The 24,943-nt window shown below is 40.5% G+C and overlaps 1 protein-coding gene across 2 annotated transcripts in view; it reads right to left on the bottom strand.

Annotated features, from left to right (window-relative positions):
• Positions 21,009-24,943, bottom strand: part of SNCAIP (synuclein alpha interacting protein) — a 168,878-nt gene continuing 164,943 nt past the window's right edge. For both annotated transcript variants that reach the window (XM_018050676.1, XM_018050675.1), the window contains one exon: positions 21,009-21,556. In XM_018050676.1, the coding sequence (XP_017906165.1) occupies positions 21,551-21,556 (6 nt within the window). In that variant the 3' untranslated portion in view covers positions 21,009-21,550. The remainder of the gene's footprint in view (positions 21,557-24,943) is intronic.

The following is a 24,943-nucleotide window of genomic DNA, read 5'->3' as shown; positions in this document are numbered from 1 at the left end:
GTTCTGCCACTTATTAAGTTTCTTAGGATCTCTGAATTCCAGTATCCTTGTCCATAAAATATTTTCTATGGCTGGTAAAATAATTGGAAAATTATATGGTTGATTAATTCCTGTCATGTGGCATATCTTCAAAAGGCAGCTATTATTACCATTTGAGTCCTCTATGAATTTTCCTAAATTTTTGGGTTGTAATTCCAGATTTCTGGTGACCAAAGAGTTCAAAAAGAACTGTGGAACTGACAGGAACTTCCTTGGCTCTCTCTCTGGCCACGTAAAGAAGCTTGGCTTGGCTTGTATCACCTAAGAGTATAGTTTGGAGTCTCTCTCTGGGAAAGCCGCTGCTTTCAGCATTCCTGTAGAATGGGATCAGCAGCCCTATGGGCATAAGAGACTTCAGTCTTGATACAGCCGGCTCTGGGGTTTGAACTGCCTCCTTGACTTCTCAGCTTAGGCACGTAAGTCACTGATAGTTCCTGAAGCCAAGGTTTGAATCCGCAGCTTTGGGATTCAGGGCTCAGGACAGATGCAAAGTGATTTAGTAGTAGAGTTTTAAAATGGATTGTGAAGAGGGAACTATTTCTTGGAATAAGTTATAATTTTAAGAAAATGGCCTTTTAGCCTTGCTGATCAGGGTTTAAGGAATGTTCCCTCTTTCCCTCCATCTACCTATATTCTCTTCACTTTCTCTCTCATTTTGAAGTTATGAAGATTTTAATACAATGACATTGAATAGCATCCTTCAAGAAATGAACATTCTTCTATTGACCAATTTCTAAGAAAAGGTAAGTGGAAGGAGGCATAGAAAGAGGAGACAATATTTGTGGTTTATGAAAATTATGAGGTAACATGTGAGCCATTCTCCTCCCTCTTTACTCTCCCCACCTGCCCTTTCCCTCTCTATAAACACCTTTCTACTTGCTCTAGGACCAGCCATGCATAATGATACGTGCAGGCTTAGGACATACACAGAAGTAAACAAGAATGGCAAAATTAATTGTTTATTACATGGGAGTGAGTCACAAGTCAAACATAAGTGTACTCTTCAGTTGCACACAGATTTTGGTTAAAGTTTTATTTCTTTGGAAGAATATGAGTGTGACATTCCTAGGACCCAAAGAGGAATATAAGACAATCTGGGTACCCAAGAAGTAGAGAAACTAATTGGGAGAGAATAAATAATAGAGCTATTGATAAGATTAAACTAGAAAATTGACTGAAAAGAGATTAGAACAATGCTCACATAGAGTAAGTGGTTACAGTAACAGATTTTAGAAGAGGAGGAAGCAGAGGGAAGAAGGGGGGAGAAAAGGAAGGAGGGAGGCAGGAAGAAAGGATCCTATAAAATAGCATACATTAAATGACAAATGAGAGCCACAGATAATTCTTTGGGAATTTAGAGAAGATTAACAAGTATTTCTAAGAGATAAACACTCATTAGGAAATAGTCTACTAAACATGAATTCTTCTGAGTTGCTACAGTTCTCTTCTGAGCTCCTAGAAATATCAAGCTAATGAAGGGCAATAAAGTCCATTGCCTCTTAGTGTCTTAAAATGTGTATTTTTAGATCACAGGCTTAAGATTTGCCTATGTAGTGAGTATTCCATGTCTGATGAAAACACCAAAATACATCTAGAAAAGAGGCACAGTTATCTTCCCCAAAGGCAACCAAAGAGCTGAGACATGCCCTTGCTTACCCACCCTAAGATGGAAGCCAGCAGTTTCTCTCAGTGAAGGGTTGTAAGTTCTTTAAGTCACTACCTGCTGTGGAAGTAGTAGCTCCTTATATGGTTCTTAAGTTTACCTCTTTTGGATTCTCAGATTCATATCTGAATCTCTCAAACATTCCAGTTCTCATATGAAGAAAACATTGCCAAATATTTCATCTACCTATTGGCTGGCACAGTTGCTTCTTGCCTGAATATTCATATGTTTTCAGAATCTATTGGGATCCAGTCTTTATTTCCATTTAGGGCAAGAAGGAGGAGGATGTTCCTAGAAAATGAGATGATAGCAAGCCTGGACCCATCAATGCGAGGCTCTGTGTGAGGTCAATAATTTGGAATTCCTTCAAATGATATATTATTTTTTTTTAAATTCGGGTATAGTTGCTTTTCACTGCTGTGTTAGTTTCTGCTGTACAACAAAGTGAATCAGCTGTCTGTATACACATATCCCCTCCCTTGTGACCCTCCCTCCCATTCTCCCGGCCCAACCCACCCCTCTAGGTCACCACAGAGCGCTGGCTGAGCTGAGCTCCTCTTTCTTACACACGGTGGTGTGTATACATATCAACCCTAATCTCCCAATTTGTGCCCCCTTCCTCTTTATATCTGTGTCTCTATTCCTGTCCTGTGAATAGGTTCGTCTATTTCGCTTTTCTAGATTCCACACTCATGCATTAACATACAATATTTGTTTTTCTCTTTCTGACTTACTTCACTCTGTATAACAAACTCTAGGTCCATCCATGTCTCTACAAATGACCCAGTTTCATTCCTTTTTATGACTGGGTAATGGTATGGTCTTTGTGTATTTGTTTGACCATTTACTCAGAGGGGTGGGGAATTATCGATTTTTTATTAATACAAGTTGTGTAATTTTTTTTTTTTTTTAGTGCTCAAAATTAAGACTTGCTCATATGTGAAGTAGGTAAAATTACTTATTTTCTTTTTACTTATTTGCAGTTGCCTTGGAATTTCCCCCTTTTGGACTGATTTCTTGGGAAGCCGGTTATCTAAACTTCAGATGATAAAACAATCCCTTATTCTCAGTAAACAGCTCTCTGGTGCAGTTGTGATGGGCAGATAGCCCTCTGAGAAGAGTAGTATTTACAGTCTACTTGAGAAGTTGCGTACTTTGTGAAAAGCAGGACCTATTTATATTTTGCCATCATGATCTGTGATCTGGACGGCAACCCGAATTAACAGGTGTTATGTTTTGTTTTCAGTGTTTTCTGCCCTGTTGGCTGAGCAACTGGACACAGCCTTTGGAGGTGCCAGGGCCAGTTACTCTGGGCTCCTCTCTGGCCATTCCAGAGGGCTCACTACTTAGGAACTGCTCCCAAGTGACTGGTCTCCCAGTGATAGGTAATTCCTTTGCAACCCTATCACATATTCCATGGTTTTAAAAATTACAATTATGTCTCTCATTGTGTACTCTTCTCTTCAAATTGTATTAGGCATCCTATTCATTTTGAAGATGACTAATCCTGCTTGCAATCTGCTTTTAGTCTGGTGGTCTACTTTATAATGTTTGATACTGGGAAAGTACGATGTCATAAAGACAGTCTTCAATTTCAGAAATGTAGGGGGACTCTAAGTTACCTTTAAAACCTTCTGTGGAGTATGGGGGGGGTGGACAGGAAAAATTATACCTCTGTCTTTGGAAAATCACTTAAATTGTTTCTACATTTCCTTCAAGGCGCTATAACTCTGCATGATTTGTTCCTGGTTTATCTCTGGCCTCTCCTCCTATCACTCTGCCTCCTCCACTCAATATTAGTCACAGGGCTTTACTTTATGTTCCTTAAAAATGCCAAGCTCATTTCCAAGTCAGAGGGTGTTTTTGGTGGTTGTTGTTGTCATCTGGAACACTGTTCCCAAGTTTCTACCTAGTTCATTGTCTTACTTCATTTAGGTGTCTAATTCAGCTACCACCACCTCAGAAGCCTTTCTTAACCACTCTGTCTAGGCAAGTCACCAGCCTCAGACTCTTTCTCTAGCATCTTAACTTTTCTTCTTTGATATCACTATCTGATGTTCCCTGGAGAAAGAAATGGCAACTCACCCCAGGATCTTGCCTGGAGAATTCCATTGGCAGAGGAGCCTGGCGGGCTACAGCCCACAGGATTGCCAAGAATCAGACACAACTGAGAGACCATCGCTCATCTAATGTGATGTGTACGTGTGCATGCCTGGTTGTGTCTGACTCTGCGACACCCTGGACTGTACCCCCCAGGCTCCTCCGTCCACGGAATTTTCCAGGCAAGAACACAGGAATGGATCCTGCTCCGGGGGATCTTCCCGACCCAGGGACTGGACTCTTGTGTCTCCTGCATCGGTAGGCAGATTCTTTACCACTGCACCACCCGGGAAGCCCATCTGATGTTACAGTATGTATTATTTTCTTCTCTGGAATATAAGCTCAACTAAGCAGGAGTTTTCTGTTTTACCTACTACTGTGTTTCTAGTATTGTATCTCTAGGGCCCCAAAGAGGTAAATTTCGCTACAGTTTAAGGGGTTAATATAAAGGATATAGTAGGTAGTTACCTGGAGAAGGAAATGGCAACCCACTCCAGTATTCTTGCCTAGAGAATCCCGTGGACAGAGGAGCCCGGTGGGCTGTTGTCCATACGGTCACACAGAGTTGGACATGACTGAAGTGACTTAGCATGCATGCATGCATTGGAGGAGGAAATGGCAACCCACTCCAGTATTCTTGCCTGGAGAATCCCAGGGATAGAGAGCCTGGGTGGGCTGCCATCTGTGGGGTCGCACAGGGTTGGACACAACTGAAGCAATTTAGCAGCAGCAGCATGTAGTTACCTAAAGAGCACAACCCCACAATGAGAAAAATTTATGGCCACCAGCTTAGAGTAGGTAGACAAAAAGATGTGGTATTTCAGGGCAAGTTTCTGACTCTTTCTGATTCCTGGCTTATAGCAGGGGCTTAACATTATCTAGTCTTGCATAAATCATTAAATGCCTCAAATTAAGAGCTGGAACTAGATAATTTCCAATGTTTTCTCTAGTTCTAAACTTTTACAAGTCTTTAAGATCTTAGAATTGTCATCAATTTAATGAAATAGGATGTATGAGATCTTAGACTAGGGGAATTTCATCAATATCATATTGACAAGAGAGAATGTTTAGGGAAGCAATAAGCTTGTGTCTCTTTTTTTCTTTTCCACTGGAGTCAGGAAGACATAAAAAAGAATCAGAGTGTTTTCAGAGGGAAACTGGGCTAAATGATGGTAGGTGTGCTCTGTACTTTCCAAAGTGCCCCTGCCGGCCAACGTGGAGAGAAGTTTAAGAGTTAACAACTGTCACCAGGGCTGCAGGCAGAGTTGTAGAGAAGGGGACTAGGGATCTGCATTCCAATCCGCCTCTTCCTTTCTGAGTCCACTCTTCACCCCATTTATTGTACTCTAGCTATTGAATTTCCTCCTGCTGCCATTTGCCTTCTAAAGCTTCCCCTTTTCTGACTGCTCGATTGCTTTGGACAAAAATTTCTCTTTCTTTTTCAACCAGATAGAATTCCAATTCCCTGGTTCTCCTGGTAGCCCAGTTGATTAAAAACTTTTATATTAAATGGTCAATAGGACCTGAAGAAAACCTGAAGTTTGAAAAAATGATCTAATGTCTTCCTGGTTTTCTAGGACCTGAAATTCATGGAATTAGGAACGCCATCTTACATATATGCATCTTACACACACACACACACACACACACACACACACACACACACACTCCCCTGTTTAAATTACTCTTCAGGCTAGGAGACAGCAAATAAAGGCTTGCCTTGGTATAAATCCTAAGTGACCAATAACGGCCATCTACACACCAAGAGTAGCATATACATGCTCATGTATATCCTGATATTCATGGGTTTGAAGGTACAATCTTTGACGTTTTTCTAATCAGACCAAATGAGCAAATAATGGTTTTCAGAGAAAAGGCTCTCGTAACCATTGCAATTTTTATGGTCTCATAGAACAGACTACAGAACAAATGTACTCTGTGATTTCACAGGATACTTTAATAACAATCCCTAGAGGTCACCTTGATATGCTGCCAGAGTAGAGACCCTCATTCTCACCTTGCCATCACGGAATATCCTTCCTTGTCCTGGATCCCAGGGACAAGGGGTGATGATGAGTAGGACGGATTTTTGCATCTATGTAACCTTTCCTGGTGAGTTTGGAAATGACTGAGGGGAGAGGGCCTACGAAAAGACTGGAGTTTAATGTGTCTCATAGACAAAAGTGACATCATTTGTCTCTCAAGATCCTTACATTTGAAAAAAGGCAGTTCTTTAAAAAGTGAGACCAGTGCCCAGTGGTAGCCCTGGACATGAGGAGGAACTGAATTTCAGTACAGAGCAGGAAATGGCAACCCACTTCAGTATTCTTGCCTGGGAAATCCCATGAACAGAGGAGCCTGGGCGGGGGGGCTACAGTCCATGGGGTCGCCAAAAGGGTCAGACATGACTGAGCAGCTAAGCAACAACAGAGCCTTGGAGCAGTGACTCAAAATCCAGTGCAGCTGAGGTGTGAGCAGTGAACACAGGACAAAGCACTGTGGCTTTGCCTTGGATTTAAAGTAGATCTAACATCAGAATTTCTAAGGAAAAGGCCCCTAAATCTGCATTTCTAATGAACACCCCAGGTGACTGTGATGTACAGCCAGATGTGGCTGGGGAGCAGACAAGGGTTGGGGAACGTGTGTGTTGATTCCTAGAATCATAGGGACTATGATCCCTCGGGAAAGGTTCTGCATGAGTTTGCAGCAGGGGCTTACAGTACACACAGGGTCTTGCATAGTGGTGGGGCAGGAGTGGGACAGTCTTTAGCAAACGATTTTCAAAAATCAACTTACTGAATGCGCTGAAGTATCATTTACATACAGTGAAATGCATAAATTTTATTAAAGAGTTTGGTGAATTTTGAAAAAATATATTCATCTGTATAACATCCTAATCAAGCCATAGAACATTTCCAACACATGTGTAAAATTTTCTACCTGCATTTTCTATGCAGTCAGTCCTCTTACTGTCTGGATCCACACTCCCCAGAATGCCAATTCTTTTTTGCATCAATTTAGTTTTGTCTGGTTTTGAAATTTATATAAAGAAATCACACAGTATATAGTTTTTTGTGTCAGGCTCTTTTTGCTCAGGATAATGTTTCTGAGATTACACTATGTTTGTTACATCTATGAGTAGTTTTTTCCTTTCTGAGTAGTATTCCATTGTATGAATGTGGATGGACACATGGGATTTTTCCAGTTTTGTGCTATTATGAATAAAGTTTCCATAAATATTTTCTATGCTTTTTTCCAAGCTTTTTGTGGATACAAGTTTTCATTTCTCTTGAGTAAATACCCAACAACAGAACTGCTGGCTCATGCTGTTGGTACATGCTTAATGTTGTAAGAAATTGTCAATTTTCCGTACCATTTTGCATTCCCACCAGCAGAACCTTGAGAACACTTGGTATTGTCATTCTATTTAATTTTAGCCTTTCCAGTGATTATGTGGTGTCTTGTTGTAATTTGGATTTCCCTGATGACTAATGGTGTTGAGGATTTTTCTCAAGTGTCAGCTATGTATGTATCTTCTTTTGTGAAATACTGGTTCAAATATTTTGCCTTTTTTGGGGGTTGTTTGCTTTTCAGTAATATAAATATAAACATGTGCCTGCATGCTAAGTTGCTTAAGTTGTGTCCAACTCTTTGCGACCCTATGGACTATAGCCCACCAAACTCCTCTGTCCATGGGATTCTCCAGGCAAGAAAACTAGAGTGGGTTGCCATGCCTGCCTTGAAGGGTTCTTGCCAACCAAGGGATCGAACCCAGGTCTCTTATGTCTCCTGAATGGGCAATCAAATTCTTTACCACTAGCATTACCTAGAAGCCTCAAATATAAACATAAGAAACTAGAATTATTTATTTGTATGTTACCTGCTTTGCAACAATAATTATCAAGAACATCTTTCCATTAAATAAGTTCTGCAGCATAATTTTGTTTTAATGTGCATAGTTTTACATACTATGGATGTATTATACAACATTTATTTAAACCAAGATTCTCTTATTGGATAACTTGGTTGTTTCCGATTTTTCAGTTGCAAATTGTTTTGATAACTATTTTCATATAATAATCTTTGTGCAACTAGGTTTTTTTTTTCTTTGTATAATTTTTTGTAAGTGAAACTATTAGGTAAAGGTAAAATAGTGAAACTATTAGGTATCCTCTTTCAAGGCACTTTCCTGTTTTAATAATGACTTTTTCTTGGGCCTAAGCCTATAGATTTTGCATGGTGGCCATGTATAGGCATGTGCTGATTTACCACCCCAAAGCATTGTCACGTGGTCTCTGCACGCAGGCATTGAAATTACCTAGTGTCCATGACTAATACTTTATCTCCTACTTCCTTCTCCAAGAAATTCTAGACCTCCATCTGGTAACCTATCAGATTTTTATCAGTACTTCCAAAAGGTAATTTCACTTTTCTGAGATTCAGAACAGAGATCTTCTTCTCAATGATTTAATAAACAAGTTTTTCTAGGTTTTTCTAGTTTCTATAGAACTCTGCAAACATATCGTTCATTCATGATGCAATTACATTGGGATCAAATGATTAATGTGGGATGTTCCCAATTTCCATACTTCACTCAGCCAAAGAGAATTATCAACTGACCAGATCAATTTCCTGATTCTTTTCTTCTATTAGAGAGGTCAGGTCAATCTATATCATAAAGCGATGCGGAGAAGAGGGGAAAAGCAGAGAAAAGGAAAATGGTGTATTGAGAGAAGTTATGAGGAATTGTGCATTGAAATGCTCTGCACTGGCAGCAAGTGTGAGGGGGGTGGGGTGGAAGACGAAAGACGGTTTTAATAACTGTTGTTATGGTCTTTGAATTTGGACATGCTTTATGGTTTTTAAGAAACATAAGGGTTCGAGTTATTTTGAAATTACTTTTGGCTGTGGGAATATATTTCTTGACTGCAACCTGGTTCCAAGATCAAACTATGTCTGCTCCAGGTTTATAAAAGTTATATAGGCTTAGGAATAGGTTTTCCTTGTTCATATCCTTTTAAAATTGTGCTGTGATTGTGTTAGTTTGCTGTTCATGAGATGGTAAGTACTGGACACCTGTTTAAACAGATTTAAGACTGTTCCTTCTGGCCAATAGTTTCATTGTGTGCTCTTTTTTAAAAAAAAAAAAAACCCAAACCAAGACAATTGAGACATAAATTTCTGTTCTCCTTTTCTGTTTATATTTTTTATTCTATGATTTTCTGAGGTAGGGAGTCCACATTAAAGGTCATAGTGCTTCTGGCTCTAGGGTTTAATTTCTTAAACACATCCCAGGTCAACTGGAGTGCTAGAGTTTATTACTTTTTAAAAACCAAACCCCTGCCAAGTGAAAGGAGAGAAGGGCATGTTTGGATGAAAGTGCTTGATGTTCAGATTCTGCAGTTTGTTGACATTTTATTGCTCAATGCAATTTTTCCTACCCTTCAGGGCATTTTGCTTAATGGTTTCACAAGAAACCAGTATGATGAGGCTTCAAAGCAAGCCCCAGGTTTTAGCAACAATGTTCTTATTCCAGTTTATATGAGACACATGTCCAAAACCTTGTATAAATCTGAAGTTTTTCTCATAAATACTCATGCCCAGAAAATATGGTAAGCCATGTTAACAAGCCATATTAAATATCACACACTAACATGGAAATAAACCAGGCACTCCCAATGTAATAACAGATTATCTTAGAGGTTGTGGGGAAGAGAGGTGTACCTAAACTAGATTTTACATGTACTGCAGTAAATTTATTCTGGTCTGTCACCAGTGGTCTGATAGTGCTAGCTATTGGGTATTAATCTTTCATTAAGAATTAGCTGTGTTGGTGTTATGCCTTAAATATCAAATTATTACAAATACATCAACAAGATGATGGATGACCCCAAGAAGTCTGCCCTTCATAGGTATTTATTCATGAGTATCTATTCCATAGGTTAAGGGAAACATGAGCAATTTATTACCTTTAAAGTGGTTCTCATATTAAACCACATACATACCAATAAAACATGAGTTTATGAGGGGATATATAGTTTTACGGTCAAAAAATGAAGTGCCAGTTCTTACACTTAGCACTTGAAGTAGTATCTAATCCCTCTTTTACTATTATCTGCTTCAGAAGCTGACTCTTTGCCCTCTTTTTATATTTGCACTGGATCAGATCCTTGTCACGGTCAACAGGCTTAGTTCTAAAAGGGCCATCTCTGGGAAGGCAGGCCCACAGAAATGAGTAGGCCTGCAGGAAGAAAGTCCTGGCATTAACAGTTGCCTCAACCTAAAAGTAGTTATTGACAGGGATTGTGGCATCTTATTCTCTGGAGGTTTATTAAAGAAATACACATTTTCTTCTGTTTGGAATGGTAACCTTGTGCTACTTCTAGCAAGCACTGGGAGGCAAAGGGTCTCTCAGTTCTCTTCCCAGCATACCATACTTTTTAAAAAATTTATTGGAATATAGTTGCTCTATAATGTTGTGTTTGTTTCTCCTGTGCAGCAAAGTGACTCAGTTATAGATATACATATGTGTTAGTCTCTCAGTCACGTCTGACTCTCTGTGACCCTATGGACTATAACCCACCAGGCTCCTCTGTCCGTGGGATTCTCTAGGCAAGAATACTGGAGTGGGTTGCCATTCCCTTCTCCAGGGGATCTTCCTAACCCAGGGATCAAATCCAGGTCTCCTGCACTGCAGGTGAATTCTTTACAGTCTGGGCCACCAGGGAAGCCTATATATATATATATATCCCCTCTTTTTTTCGATTTCCTTCCCATTCAGGTCACCAGAGAGCAATAAGCAGAGTTCCCTGTGCTACACAGTAGGTTCTCATTAGCTATTAATTTTTATTGATAGTATCAATAGTGTATATTTGTCAATCCCAATCTCCCAGTTCATCCCATCTCCTCTCATTCCCCACCTGGTATCTGTAGGTTTGTTCTCTACATCTGTCTCTATTTCTGCTTTGTAAATAAGATCATCTATACCAGTTTTTTTTCAGAGCCCACACATACACATTAATATATGATATTTGTTTTTCTCTGATTGCACTCTGCTTTTTGATGTGTTTATTACTGAAAAGCAGAAGGAAGGACTCTCTAACCTATAATAAGAAGATCTAATAGCAGGCAGGGTGCTTCCCAGGTGGCACTAGTGGTAAAGAACCCACCTGTCAACTCAGGAAACATAAAAGACACAGGGTTGATCCCTAGATTTGGAGGATCCCCTAGAGAAGGAAATGGCAACCCACTCCAGTATCCTTGCCAGAAGAATCCCATGGACAGAGGAACCTGGCAGGCTACAGTCCATAGGGTCTCAAGGAGTTGGACGTGACTGAAGCGACTCACACACAATAACAGACAGAGTGGGTAGAGTCACTCTTGGCGGATGGTATCCAGCAGGGTAATCCTTCAGGAACTAAAGTCAGCCAAACCTGCAACATTTAGGAGACTGTGGGGTCTGAACGCCTGTTTAGGAAAATGTTAATATGTTCTTGAAACTCCATCTGACAGCCATTCTGCAGTACTCATTGCACAACAGAGGACATTTTCAGCCCTGGTTTTAAATTTTCTTCTCTCTTGTGGGCTTAGGGATGGACCTCAATGTTATTTTAACTTAGTTTCCTCCAGGCAAGGAGATTTACTTAATTAGGTAGCCAATCAAGAAACCCTGTGACTGAGCACTGGGTAGACTGCAGTCCATGTGCCCCTTATGGTTTGTGGTGTGTCTGGAAAACAAAAGGGGCGCACGAGAGGATGCCCAGCCATTTAAAATGTCTAGGAGGAGGCTGAAGGAGGTGCAAATAAAGTAAGAATTTTAAGTGTCCACCATGCCAAGATAAGTTCTGGTAAAATGGTTCTAAAATCCGAGGTGTGATTTTGCTTTTTTGTCAGAGTCTATGTCCCAGAAGAAACAACAGCCAAGAATTCACGTGGAATGCTGCTCTTGTACATACAGGAAGAAGGGAGCACTTTCCATTCCCTTCTGATCACTGTGAAGCTTAAGGATGAATTGCTTCCTCCTGGAGACATCATTACAACCCAGCAATTGCTCAGCATGTGAAATCATGGGATTTGTCTTGCAGATGTGTCTGCAGATCCAGATAAACAGGGAGGGTTTGCAGTCATGACGTCAGCAATCCATTTAGACAGGCTACAGTAGAATGGTTCCTTTCTCCTTGAAGTCCTCACAGGTTTTAGAGATGGGCTGTGACAATAAATCCTACATGAAAAGGCGACTGCCCATGCCACCACCACCAAGAGGCAACCACCATCAATAACATAATGATGAGTAACTTTCAATCTAACTTATTACTTATTCCCTGTATCTGCTACACACTGCATGTAACAAACTTAGGAAAATTTAAAATAGCTTTATAAGTACATCTCTCTCAACAGAGACAAATTTAAGGGAAATCAAGGCTACAAATAACAAGAGATAAGTTCAGTAATCCGTTGACATGTTCTTTGTGTTAAATTAATTCAAATATGGAAAATGTGAAGGCAAAAATTGGGGTGAGAGAAGGGAAGTGTGGCTTATTCACCTCTGAGCAGCAAAACTTTTGCATAAGAGATAAGAGATGCAAAAATAGAGGATGGAGCTTAACATAGGATGAAAGCTCTTCACCTTTGTGATGATTTTTTTCTTTGAACTCAGGTGACATGTTTCACCTGTGTTACAGGGAGAGTTGCACTCAGTCACATGTTGCCTCTCCCTGTCCCACCAGCTTAAGGGAACAGAACATGACTTTTTGTGATATAACTCAAGGCAGAGAAGGGAATAGACTCTTTCAGGACAAGTTACAGGAGACATATTGAAACGTACCAGCACCAAGTTCATCTTTGCCAAGGGAAGACCCATGCCCCTCCCCACTTCCACCCACAGGATTCTAGGCACCATCCTGCCCCCACTGTCCCACCCTCCCTAGGCAGGGGGAGTAAAGAAAGTTAGAAAGGAAAACCCAAGCTGAATGCTTACGCCAAGAGGAGGCTGAACCTTGAAGAGGGTGAAAGAGTAAAAAGATGTGGCTCTAGGGATGAAGGTCAAGGAGTATGCCAGTTAAGGTCATCTGACAGGCAGCCATCAAAATGGGATTAGATGGGCAAGGAGTCATTGAGGGGCAGGCCTGGGAAGGACCAAGGGGGGAGGGGCAGGAGCAGGCAGGGAGAGCCTTCAGATTGGCACACAGGGCTGACACCTATGCAGGGAGAGAGACGAGGAGAGTCTCAGACTGCAGAACATTCTGGAGAGAGTCTGGCCAGGTGATGGGAGTCCTGGGACACAGCCTGCCCTGGGAGGAGCTCCCTGGCTGAAAGAGATGCTCTGACGCCTCTGCTGTGCTCAGTCTCCAGCTAAGCAAGCAAAGGGAAGTGGGGCCACAGCAGAGCTGAAGGAGCTCTGCACAGCAGGGCATCTTGCATGGAGCCCGGCAGGGCTAACTGCATGGCCACCACCAGGGGGCATCCACGGTGTTGACCCAGGAGTGCCTGCAATGAAGGCTCTGAGCAGCTAGGATTCAGGTCCCAGGCAGGTGAAGAAAGTAGAGCTCCATTTCCCAAGCTCTGCCTACCTGTCTCCGTGTTAGAAAACATGCATTGCTTGACCAAGTTAAGGGCTGACTGAACGTTTGCCAAGATTCTAGTCGGATAAACTACCAGTAAGACCATTTGGCTGTGGACACGCGCTGCTGTGTTCAAATATGTGATTCACATTTTGACACTTGATACACAGCATGGGGACTGGGTAGCCAATCACTGTACCTGAGGATATCTGTCTGCTTCTACTGAACGGGAACTCACAGGGCACAAGCCTGGCCTCAGCCAAACCAAGAGTGAATTGTCCCTGCTTTCAACGACAGTGGTCATGGAGCACCATCTCCCCCCAACCCCCAACACACACACATTGTTTTGTCTTGCACTTTACATACGTGTGTGTGTTTGTGTGTGTGTGTGTGGTCTCTCTTGTCCTAGATCAACAATGAGCAAGTCGAGGTGACAGTTTCTCTTATTCTTTGAATCAGCATTGCCTTGCACACAGTTGGTGTAAGTTTCAACCACAGTTAGAGAAAATGAATGGACAGGATTAGGGAGACCAGGGGTAGGTAAATTGTGGAAAGAACAACAGGCACATTTATTTCAGCCTACTTATTTTCAGAAGATTTAGGGTGGGCTTATAGTAGTGATATGGCGCAACTATTAAAAAAGGATAAAGACGTAAGACCAAAGAATGAAGGTAGAGGTGAGAAAAACTACATACAGCTGGCCCTCCACGGCCACGCATTTCACCAACTGCAGGCCATGTCCTGTGCTACCAGCCACAGTCAAATGAACTGAGAATGCAGAACCCAAGAACAGAGAGAGCCAACTATGGGACGTTAGCATCTGTGGGCTTTGGTATCTATGGCGGGTCCAGTAACCAATCCTAAGTGGACATCTAGGCAAGAGTCTACTAGAAAAAACTAAGCTAAGGACTGCTACTGAGATGGAATGCAAACTTTACTTTTGACCTTTTCCTGGCAGGCAAGACAAAAAGGAAAACACAAGTTATATAAGGTTCTTGTTAGCTAATAAAAAGACACATGCCAGTTTTTCTATAGAAGCAGATTTTTTCCTAACACTAACTCTAAGAAGAATTTATTTTATGGCCCCTAACAGAGCCATTGGCTTTTTAAACATATGATGGTTTCAATAAGAATTTTATAAAAAAAAAATACATAGAAACTTTTTTCTTTATGGTGATTTCTTATATTGGTTTTTGAGAAATGCCATAGTTCAGAGATGACATTCCTTTGGGGACTTAAGATGTAGTTCAGCCATCAGCAGTGAAATAATGTTGATGGATCACATCTGGGGCCATAGCCTATAGAAGGACCCTAAGAAATGTACTTGACATAATAATGACCACAGGCTACTACATTAAGTATCAACTTGATATGATTGGTAAACAAAATTGTATTCAACTAGAGTATAACTTTGGTTGCACTTTTTCGAAATTTGGCTGAATAGTTCTACCATGGCACAGGCATTCTGATTCGACATTGGGTCATAATACGGGCTTCCCTGGTGGTAAAGAATCTGCATGCCAATGCAGGAGGTGCTGGTTCGATCCCTGGTCTGGGAAGATATCCTGGAGATGGAAATGGCAACCCATTCCAATATTCTTGCCCTGGAAATTGCATGGACAGAGGGGCCTAGCAGACACCAGCCCATGGGGTCACAAAAGAGTCGGACACGACTTGGCGACTAAACAACTTTGTCATAATAGTCTAAATTCTATGTACACACAATGATTTAGAATTGATTCCAGTAACTTCCAAACTCATATTAAGAGAAATTGCTCTGGAGGATGTGAAAAGTGTTCTAAAATCCTCTGGTTTACCAATCAATTCAAATACATAATGTATTTAAAATGTTTCCTTTGTACTCTGAGATTCTTCAAAGTTTGAACAGGCTAATAATATCCTGTCATGGTCCCAGTTCCCTGGTAAGTGGGCTTTGACCTGGAGATTAGTGGGCAGGAAGTCTATTATAAATGGTTCTTGGGATTAACAGGGGAGGGTGGTTGGGGGTACAGAATAAGGCAGGGGAAGAAGCTGGGCCAAGCCCATGGGGAGCTCTGGAGCTAGAATGGCTTTTTGGAGTTGTTTCAAGTTGGGTGAGGGGTTGAGTTTATCTATCCCAACACTGAGCAGTCCTTAGATACAGGTGCCCTGGAAAGGGGCACATCCGTGGGCAACGTGCCTCTCTTCAGCTGAGGGCAATCTCCAGAGAGGGCTCACACCTGAGGTCTCTGGCCCAGGAACACTGCCAGCAGCTGGGAAATAAATCCTCTGTTTCTGAAGGCGGTGCATTACAACGGGTTATGAGATTTTGTCTGCACAGTTCACCAAACTAGCAAAACCTACTTTAATCCCGAAGCACAGCCAAACATCTAGACCTAGTGGCGGAAAGAATACAATCTGTGAAATGTTCCTTTATCCCAACGAACTGGATGTACACTCCTTATTTCGCACGATGAGTACATCAGCTAGGTTTCCTTTTTGGCTAGTACTACCAGAAGCCAGGCACCAGTGATTTAGCCAATGAAAAGAACTTATTCTGCTCACCTAGGTAATATGCAGGACAGTCCAGGGCTTACATGGTGGCTGCGTCTCTTCTCTTTCATCCTTGGTACGTGACTTTGTTCTCAGGGCTGTGAGGCGTTGCTCTACCACAGAGGGAAAAGTGCTGGGGCAAAGACAAGTGCCAGACAAATGTCTTCCTTCACAAAATTCCCTAAAGCTCCACTTCACCATTCTGGAACTTCTCAGGAGGTGCCAGTGGTGAAGAATCCATATGCCAACACAGCAGACACAAGAGATGCGGTTTCCATTGGGTGGGGAAGGTCCCCTGCAGGAGGGAATGGCAACCCACTCCAGTATTCCTGCCTGGGAAATCCCACGGACAGAGGAGCCTGGTGGGCTATAGGCCACTGGGTAGCAAAGGGTCGGACACGACTACGCCTCCACGCATGCACGCTTGATTTCTACTGATATTTCATTGGCTAGAACAGAGTCACATGGTCATTCCTAATTTCACAGGCATCAGGGAAAGTAATTTTACTGGAGAACATTTGACGTCTCTTAATTAGGAAAAAGGGAGAAAGGATACTGAGACGGGAATAGCCTTGCCACAAAAAAATAGTTTAACTTCTTCATTCCTTGTTCCTGACTGGCCAAAGGACTCCAGGAACTCATTCCACAGAAAGAACAAAAAAATATATATTTATAAAATACAAGTAAGATGACAACACAACAGATTGTTATGCTTTTCAAATTTAACTCACATTTTGCACATTACATCAAAAGCAACTATGCGTCTATTACCATAGATTTATGGTTGTAGTTCCACTGTTAGGGACAGAGTTGTACACGTGATAGGTGTCAGTGCGTGTTGTGTAAACAAAGGAACGTATCTGGCACACGATATAGCGCTGTACTGTGCAGTGAGCTCATAAAACACATGCATCTTGCTGGCATGTTATACAGGGGCCCTGCAGGGGTGGTTGGAGACTGGGTTTGAGTCTTTGCTTCAGTGTGTTTTATCTTGGTGATTGCCACTGCCAGATGGGTAGCTTTCTGATGATTTCTATAAACAAGGATTTTAGGAAATTAGGGGAAATAATTGAAAAGCTAGCCACATTATGATTAAGCATAAAAGGGCAAAGACCCTATCCTTTATGGAAAAGTTATTGTTCTGTCTTCTGTGTGAATCAGAAGCCTTGCTTTCTATAATTATATGATTTATAAATTTCCTACATAGGCAACTATAGTATTGAATATGATATTCAGTTTACAGGCATATTCACCCTTAGAGTGCAAGGACCCCAACGATACTTCCCTAGACCTAATAATCTTTTCTCCATACCTATCCCAGGTATAGGGGTATGTCATTCTTTCCCTCTCCTTGAGGAAGGGTCTTTTTCTGTCAACTTATCTTCTCAAATATTGTCTCAATAGATAGTACAAAGCGTCCACAACAACATTAAAAATGGAGGCCATAGTAAATGCCAGAAGGAAGATTTTGCATTTCTAGTATGTTCGCAGTCGAGGCCAATACTGACAGTGCCCAGTGACACTTTGACAGTAAGGCATTGGTTTCAAAACCTGACTGCACTTTTGGAGTCCAGGGGGAGATTTTATAAATGCTGATGCTTCGTTCTATCCAAGAAGTTGGATTTATTTGTTACAAGGTTCGGTTTGGGCATCGGATCTTGAAAAGCTTCCCCAGGTGATTCTACAGTGCAGTAAAGTTTGAGAACTACTGTGATAATTGAATGAGAATACTTTTTTCTAGGTCCCTCTAAATACACATTTTGGTAGACCTCTGTCTCCTTGTATGGCCCTCTACAGTTGATACTGACTTCTGGGTCTATTTAATTCAAGGGGAGTGCCTAGCACAGGGGTTGATTCTTGGCATGGATCAATCATAGACTGTTGACTACTCAGCATATAGAAGGATGCGTGTTCTACTGATATGCTGTGGTGAAGGGAAAGGTGATTGACTTTTCATTGAAAACATGGGTCCAGCACATTTCTACTTACTGCAGTTTCTTTGCCAGGTTTTTTGCAAGGAAGATCATATATAAAGGGCTTAGAGATCTTGAGAATTGAGGGTAGAGAAGAGAGAAGAAAAGGGTGAGAAGATGACCGTAAAGAGGAAGGAGAGACAGCAAGGGGGGAACTGGAGAGAAGAAGAGGATGAGAAATGGGTAGAATATGATGAATGCGGGAGAGTGAGAATAGAACAGTATTGAAAAATTGCTAGTAGATATTCACTAACCACCATCTATGAGAGGTGGTTCAACTGAGATCAACGACAAAGACTGTTGAGATCAACAGATTTATGGTCTCATTAGGAGACACAAATCAAATGCTTGAAAAGTTAAATAAAGCTATGCAATTGTTAAAGAATACTGTGTGACCAGAAGATAACACATAGATAGATCAACAAATCAGAGTTATGGGCAACAGAGAGCCCAAACTCCATTTTTATGTGGGGAAATTGTATCAATCCTGTTGTAATAAATTCCTTATTCTTACTTTGCTTTATCAAGTTAACATTAAGCTTATAGGAGGCTACTGAAGAAATAACATTTAACCCATCTTTCATCAGCGAGTCTTTCAGGGAAATTATTTAAATATCTACTTTATATTCATTTCCTCCAGCCTGTACCAACCAGGATGTGGTTTTTGAATATTCACTTTGAGAAAACAAACTTCTAAGAATATACTTCTTTAAGATAGCCTTTCCAGAGTCTCACCATACTCCCTATGCCATGATATACATCTAGAACTTTCTTATTAGGGTGGTGGGGGTCACAAATTTTTGTGAGAATAAATAATGGGAATTCAATCCATTCACAGTGGTGAAGGTTTGGTATCTTGTTATCTTTTTCTAACAAACATTCTTAATTTGATGTGTTGAACTTCGGCAATACAAGCCCCTTGAGTGACATAAAAGCAGCCAGACTTTAAAAGATGCTGACAGATGTTGTGATAGTTTTTTTTTTTTTTTACAGCAGAGCTGAGTTCCCTGTTCGGCTGCATGTAATTAGGCATGCAGATAGAGCTTCACTGGTTTTACTAGTCCGATGGGAGGGAGGGAGGGAGTGGTGGGGGCTGGGGCCCCAAAGCTGTGCTTACTAAAACGAAACACTCTTTCTTCAACATGTAATTGTGTCTTGATTTCTATAAGGATATAAAGAGTTTGTGTCTTCAGTTTTAAAATTCTGCACAAAACTAAGTTTGTGGTAAGGAAAACATCATATCTACTGATTTCAAGCACACATAATTCACCCATGTCATAAGGAACTTGGACAGTAAAGATATTGTACATGTGTGATTTAAGACCAGCGTTTTTAGTGTCCTAGAAACATCGTTAAACATAGTATGAATTGTCTCACGGTCTGGCTCATCTGAATCCGTTCGACTTGCCTATTTTACCTTTTTAAAAAAAATTCTTTGTTCTTCTCTGGTTAGTACTGTGGTATCTAAAATGATAGTTTCAACAAACAATCAGATTGCCAGAATGTTCTAGGTCAGGGTAGCATCTCTTTCTTTCAAACTCCTCACATTTCCTTTGCTGTGTTTAATTGGAAACTCTGTGTCTGGCTCATAAAATCTCTGCAGAATGTCCAGCCCCCTTCAACTTTTGAGTTTAAAAACACAGTCTAAGAACAAAATGGGGGCCTCTGCAAGTGCAGGGGTGGGCAGGCAGAGAGAGCACTCTCTGGATCTCCTTCCTTTGTAGACGCCTTTCGAGGGATAAGTCCCGAAGGTGGGCTCACATATGACTCCAGGATCACCTCCTCTGCACTGAACAGAAAGCACAGGAATCCACTTCTCACGTACGCCTGCCATATATTCTTGGTTAGAATCTTACACACTAGGACAGAGCAGTGAAATGTGAGCAAGCAAACGAACAGGGCACGTGAGGTCAAGGGGCACAGTCAGAACAGGGCATCTCATTGGAGGAGAAGACAATGTGGGAAACGTAGAACCGCACGCAGCACCAGGCTCTCACAGGACCCTGATGAGGGCAGTGCAGACTGGCTGACGTTCACAGACACGCTGCTCTATGAGCTGGAAGGAACCTACCTCTTAGAGGGGTATGCCAGTCTCCTCCTTTCCCCAGCTTTATTAAGGAGGCAGTGTCCCTTGCCCAAGACTAACGGGGTGTCCAGGACCAGAGCCAGCACCACAGCACCATAGCTTCCTGTGTGCTAGCCCAGTGCCCCATGCACTAAGAAGACAGTGCTGTGCACGACAGATGGACAGTGACGTGAGGACAACGAACAAGCTTGTACCAAAGCCAAGTCTGCTATTGCTAGTGGTGGTGCCTTGGACATGGAATTTATACTTTCCGCAGTTTAATTTTCTAATCTATAAAACAAAAGTCATAGTACCTTCACATAAGCATGGCTGGTACATAAAAGGCACTTAACCATTACCTCCTTCTCCTAAACTTCATTGCATGTCATCAAGCCCAAGTTTGTTGAATGACCCACCTTTCCAAAATTGCCTGTTAATTCAGTACCTTGACCTATTTTGCCCACCAGGACACAGAATGGCCCACAGTTGATGGCAGAAACATTACTAATAATTGCTAATAACATACACTGCTCCCTCCTACTGATAAGAATACATATTACTTTCAAACTAAAACTTGACAGGCCTCTTACAGACCATGCCAATGCTTTGAAAATAAAACTCTTGAAGTTGCAACAGAAATACATTTTCATATGATAGGACAAAACCATCTGGAACTTACTCTTACATGGATTCAAAGAGCTGCATCAACAATAGGGCTGTTATGAACTCAGGCTCCACACTGTCTCCTAAAGGGATTAGACAGGCCTCATCATGTGTTAGAGGCAGAAAAAAAAGAGACCCAAGAAGGGGCTAAATCCTTAGCTGTCATTAGTATTTTCTCTTGTCAACACTGAGATTTGAAAAGACAGAAGGAATTGACTTACTTTATATACTCGTTTGATCCTTTAGTACTTTAGTGAAAAGTAGAATGTTTTATTTTACCCCTATGGGAAAGCAGCTCAACTGGGCAGTTTGTTCCTGAAATAAAATACCAGCAGTCAAAATATGCTTCAAGCTCCTTAGAAATCAGATCACAGACTTATTAGAAAGTAAGTGCCCCAAGCTTGCAGGTGGTCGTTAACATTGTTTTATTTCCTTTATACAAAAAGTAGAAACGACAGAAAAAAACACTCGACAGAAAACAACAGCACTGACCTGGTCTCCCGGAGAAGCTGAGCCCAAATTGCCCATATTATGGGGAAAGGGAGGTTCAACCAGCATCAGCAAACACCCATGCAACTGATGAGGCAAAATGGTGTCAGTGGCTGGTGGATGTCCTGTGGGGAGGTTGAATCAATCTTAAAAACCATACATTTGCCCAATCATGCTTTCAAACTGCATCTCTTTAAAAACAAGTTATATATACAAATATCACCCCAAAATGTGTCATATACACTAGTGCTATAAATTTAAGGCATCCTAATCATCTGGTCTTCTGCTGGTGAGGCATTGTTCTCATGATTCTATTTCCACAGAGGACAGTCCAGAAATTTCCAATGGTGTCCAAAGGGCAGCAATGAGAGATAATAAAAAAATGATTTATAAGAAGAGTTCTTTTGATTCTGGCTCAGCAACATGCTTTATACTGTAGGATTTCTTCATTTTTCTACTGATGTCATCATGCCTAAGTGGAAGACAAACCACAAGGCCAAAATTAGATAAAACTACGGTCAAGTTACAATACAATGCCACTAAACAGCTCACCCAAAATGGAAATTATCCTCACACAAACCACACTGAAGAACACTTCATTCCAGAATGCAAATTATTCTTTTTTTTTTTTCCATATAAACCATTCTTTAAACAATAAAAGGAATAGTCACGTAATAACATACTTTATGGATACTTTAAAATTTGGCCCCGGAAGTAATTACTCAATCATGCCGACTGGAATCCAAGTAAAATTCTACAGTCAAATGAATTTTATCAGTCAAACAAAGTAGGAAGAGTAGTATTGCTTGTTAAATTGAAACAAGAGATATTTCTATTTTATTCATGGGGTTCACTGATGACACTTCTTATTCTCCAGTAAACTTGAGTATTAATAGTTTAAAGGAAACGCTTTTGCTCTGGGGGTGTGATTACTGAGTAGTAGCATGGTGGAAAAGCACGAGTAGGTATATCTATAGTAAAAAGAAGAGCCTAGGGAACAATAGTGCTGTTTTCCCCTCAATACTCAATACCTTGTAAATCTATGGAAAGAAGTACCAGCTCAAGTCTGGGAACAGTTTAGCTTTTTATGTGAATTTCCCCTGCGAAGAAGCATTCATTTTCACTGAAATATTAGTCCCATTCTGGGTGTAAAATCTCCCAGACAGGAGTTATCTTCTGAGTGTGAGCAAGTGTGCATCCTACTAAATTCCTTTTTGTTGCTAGGCAAGACAAAAACAAACTGTTTTTGGGAACAGTACTTGCTCACATGAGGCCACATTTGAATGGAGAACTCCAAGCATGGCTTTATGGCCCTCAAAATCATGCTTGCTTACAAAGATCATGTAGTTTATTCTTAGACTGGTTAATAATGATCATCATCACTGTCTAAAAGTTGTAATTCTTATTTTTATTTAGAGTTCATCTGAACAGAACTTTAGAGAGACGTTCATGGGAAAGAAAGGGAAGAGTGTGAGAGAAAAACCTGGTTGGTTAAAAGATGTTCTAGGAACTTCTAATTAAGCACAATAGACTGAATACATAGCATTAATTATCCCTTTCTTACAAAAGAACATGCAAATGAATAAAAAAGGCACCAACCTAAATGAATAAGGGAAATGGAAGAGGAGACGATAACACACACAAAATGCCAATAACATTTCAGAAACAGGAAAATGGATGAACATGTGGAATTGATTTAGCAGAGCAGGCAGGAAAAGCAGAAATCTAAGCCTACAGTCAGGGAACCCAACAAACTGATGTTCATGATGCAGGAACTAGAAACACTACGTATTTCTAAAAGTCTCAGTGGGTGCTGTGTGAGTGCTGAAAATAGGAAGACTATTTTAAAACTTTTTGGAAGTACCAGTTCATACCCAGATTACCTTCCTGACCTAAAGCAGCCAGGTGACCGTCCCTTTCCCAATGTGAAGAGAGACTGCAGGTTACAATTTGCAAGGCATGGACCAGAGAGACTCTAAATTCAGCTGAAGGGGTGAAAACCATGGGATTAGGTGAAACTTATAAAACACAGTTGTCAACCCATCCTCTGTTACTTTAACCCAAAGATTCCTGGAAAGTAGGTTAATAGATCCTAGGAGGAGACTGGAGTTTCCTCATCTTGAGAAATCAGCTGCCAAAAGAAAAGTCCTACAAATACTGACAGTGAGTTTCCCAGCCAAAGAGCCTAGTACTTAACCAGTCTGTGTGATGCAATTTCTACCAGTCAACAAGCCAGAGCTTCTATTCAGTTTTAGAGTCTTATTTTTCAATATGAATGAGTTAGGGATCACCAGATGTTTGAGAAGATTGCTACCATGACAGACAGAGACCAAGATAAATAGAGAAACAGCAGTCAAACTGAATAGAGACAATATAAGGGGTGATAAGAACTTCAAAAAATTGTAACAAGAAAAACTGAGGAAAAGGTTTGCTATTTGTATCACAAAGGGCTAATGTTTATAATGTATAATACATAAAGAGCTGCTACAAATCAACAAGAAAGACCAGAATCTCAACAGAAATGTAGAAAGAATTAAAAATAATACATTCATACAAATAAAGAATATATATCTATGTAAAAGAATGAAGATGCTCTCTTTAATGAATACATAAAGACCTCTAAAACAATAGATGAAAAAAAGCAAGAAGCAAGACTATGTGTAAAGGATGCCCTCTTTATTGTAAAAAGGAAGGAGAGATAAACATATACATTTGTATTTGTATTTGCATATAAAATTTAAATAAGTCTTGCATACTTAATACTATGAAAAAAAGAGAAAACCAATAAAATGCTACTGAATATTAACACAATAATCAAAGAAATAAAAAGTTAGAAATTTAAAAGTAGAGTAAATATCCTAGAAAGAATTTTTAGAAAAAGCAAGAGTATAGATAAAAATAGGAGAAATATGGTTAGACAATACTTAGAAAAATAGAAAAAATAGTTAGAAAAGGATCAGTTTAGTGTGTTGAACATCAGATTAACAGTATTTTCAGAAAAATGAACAGAAAAGCAATAGGGGATAAAATTTTCAAAGAAACTGTACAAAAACACTTCCCAGTACCAAAGCACATAATTTTGAGATTGAAAAAGCCTGCTGAATGCTCACACTCCAGAAATGAGGATAGAATCATGGCAAAGTATCATGAAATCAAAATACTGGAGATAAAGAGAAAAATCGTAAAAGCTTCCAATGGATTAGAAATTAGGGAGAAACTGAGCTTCTTGACAGACACATTAGAAGCAAGTGGAAAATGAAATAATCTGTTCAAGATTCTAAGGGAAAATAGTTTCCTATCTAGAATTCTATACCCAGCCAAATAGTGCTAATCCATATGTGGGCAAAATGAAGCTATTTTCAGGCAGGCAAGGCCTCAAAACTTTTACTTCCCCTTCACCTCCACAGGATGGAAGTTGTCTTTACCAAAGAAAGAATACAGACCGACAGAAAGGGAAAAGACAGATTCAGGAAATCACAGTGGAAAAGCCAAAGGCAATTCCCAGGATAATGTATATAGGAAACTGCAGGGTCACAGCTGTGTAGCACTGCCAGATAGCAGCAATCTAGACTGGGGCAAAAGGAAAGATGGTGTCTCCATGAACAGACTGAAACAGAGAGGTACCTGATTTGTCTGAATGCACTGAAAGAAGGGGTTTTGTCTCTAGCAGAGTGTTCAGAAGTTATATACTTAAAAATCAAAATTATTATCTTCAAGGAAAACAAAGTTACATAGATAAAGAAATGTAACAATAGTACATTGCACGTATCTACTGTGATAACTATTTAGATAGCCAGTCAGTTTTCATTCCAATCTCAAAGAAAGGCAATGCCAAAGAATGCTCAAACTATTGCACAAT

The sequence above is a fragment of the Capra hircus genome, chromosome 7 (assembly GCF_001704415.2).
Source record: "Capra hircus breed San Clemente chromosome 7, ASM170441v1, whole genome shotgun sequence".
Taxonomy (NCBI): domain Eukaryota; kingdom Metazoa; phylum Chordata; class Mammalia; order Artiodactyla; family Bovidae; genus Capra; species Capra hircus.
The sequence above is the reverse complement of the archived record's forward strand: the minus strand, read 5'-3'. Positions and strand labels throughout refer to the sequence as shown.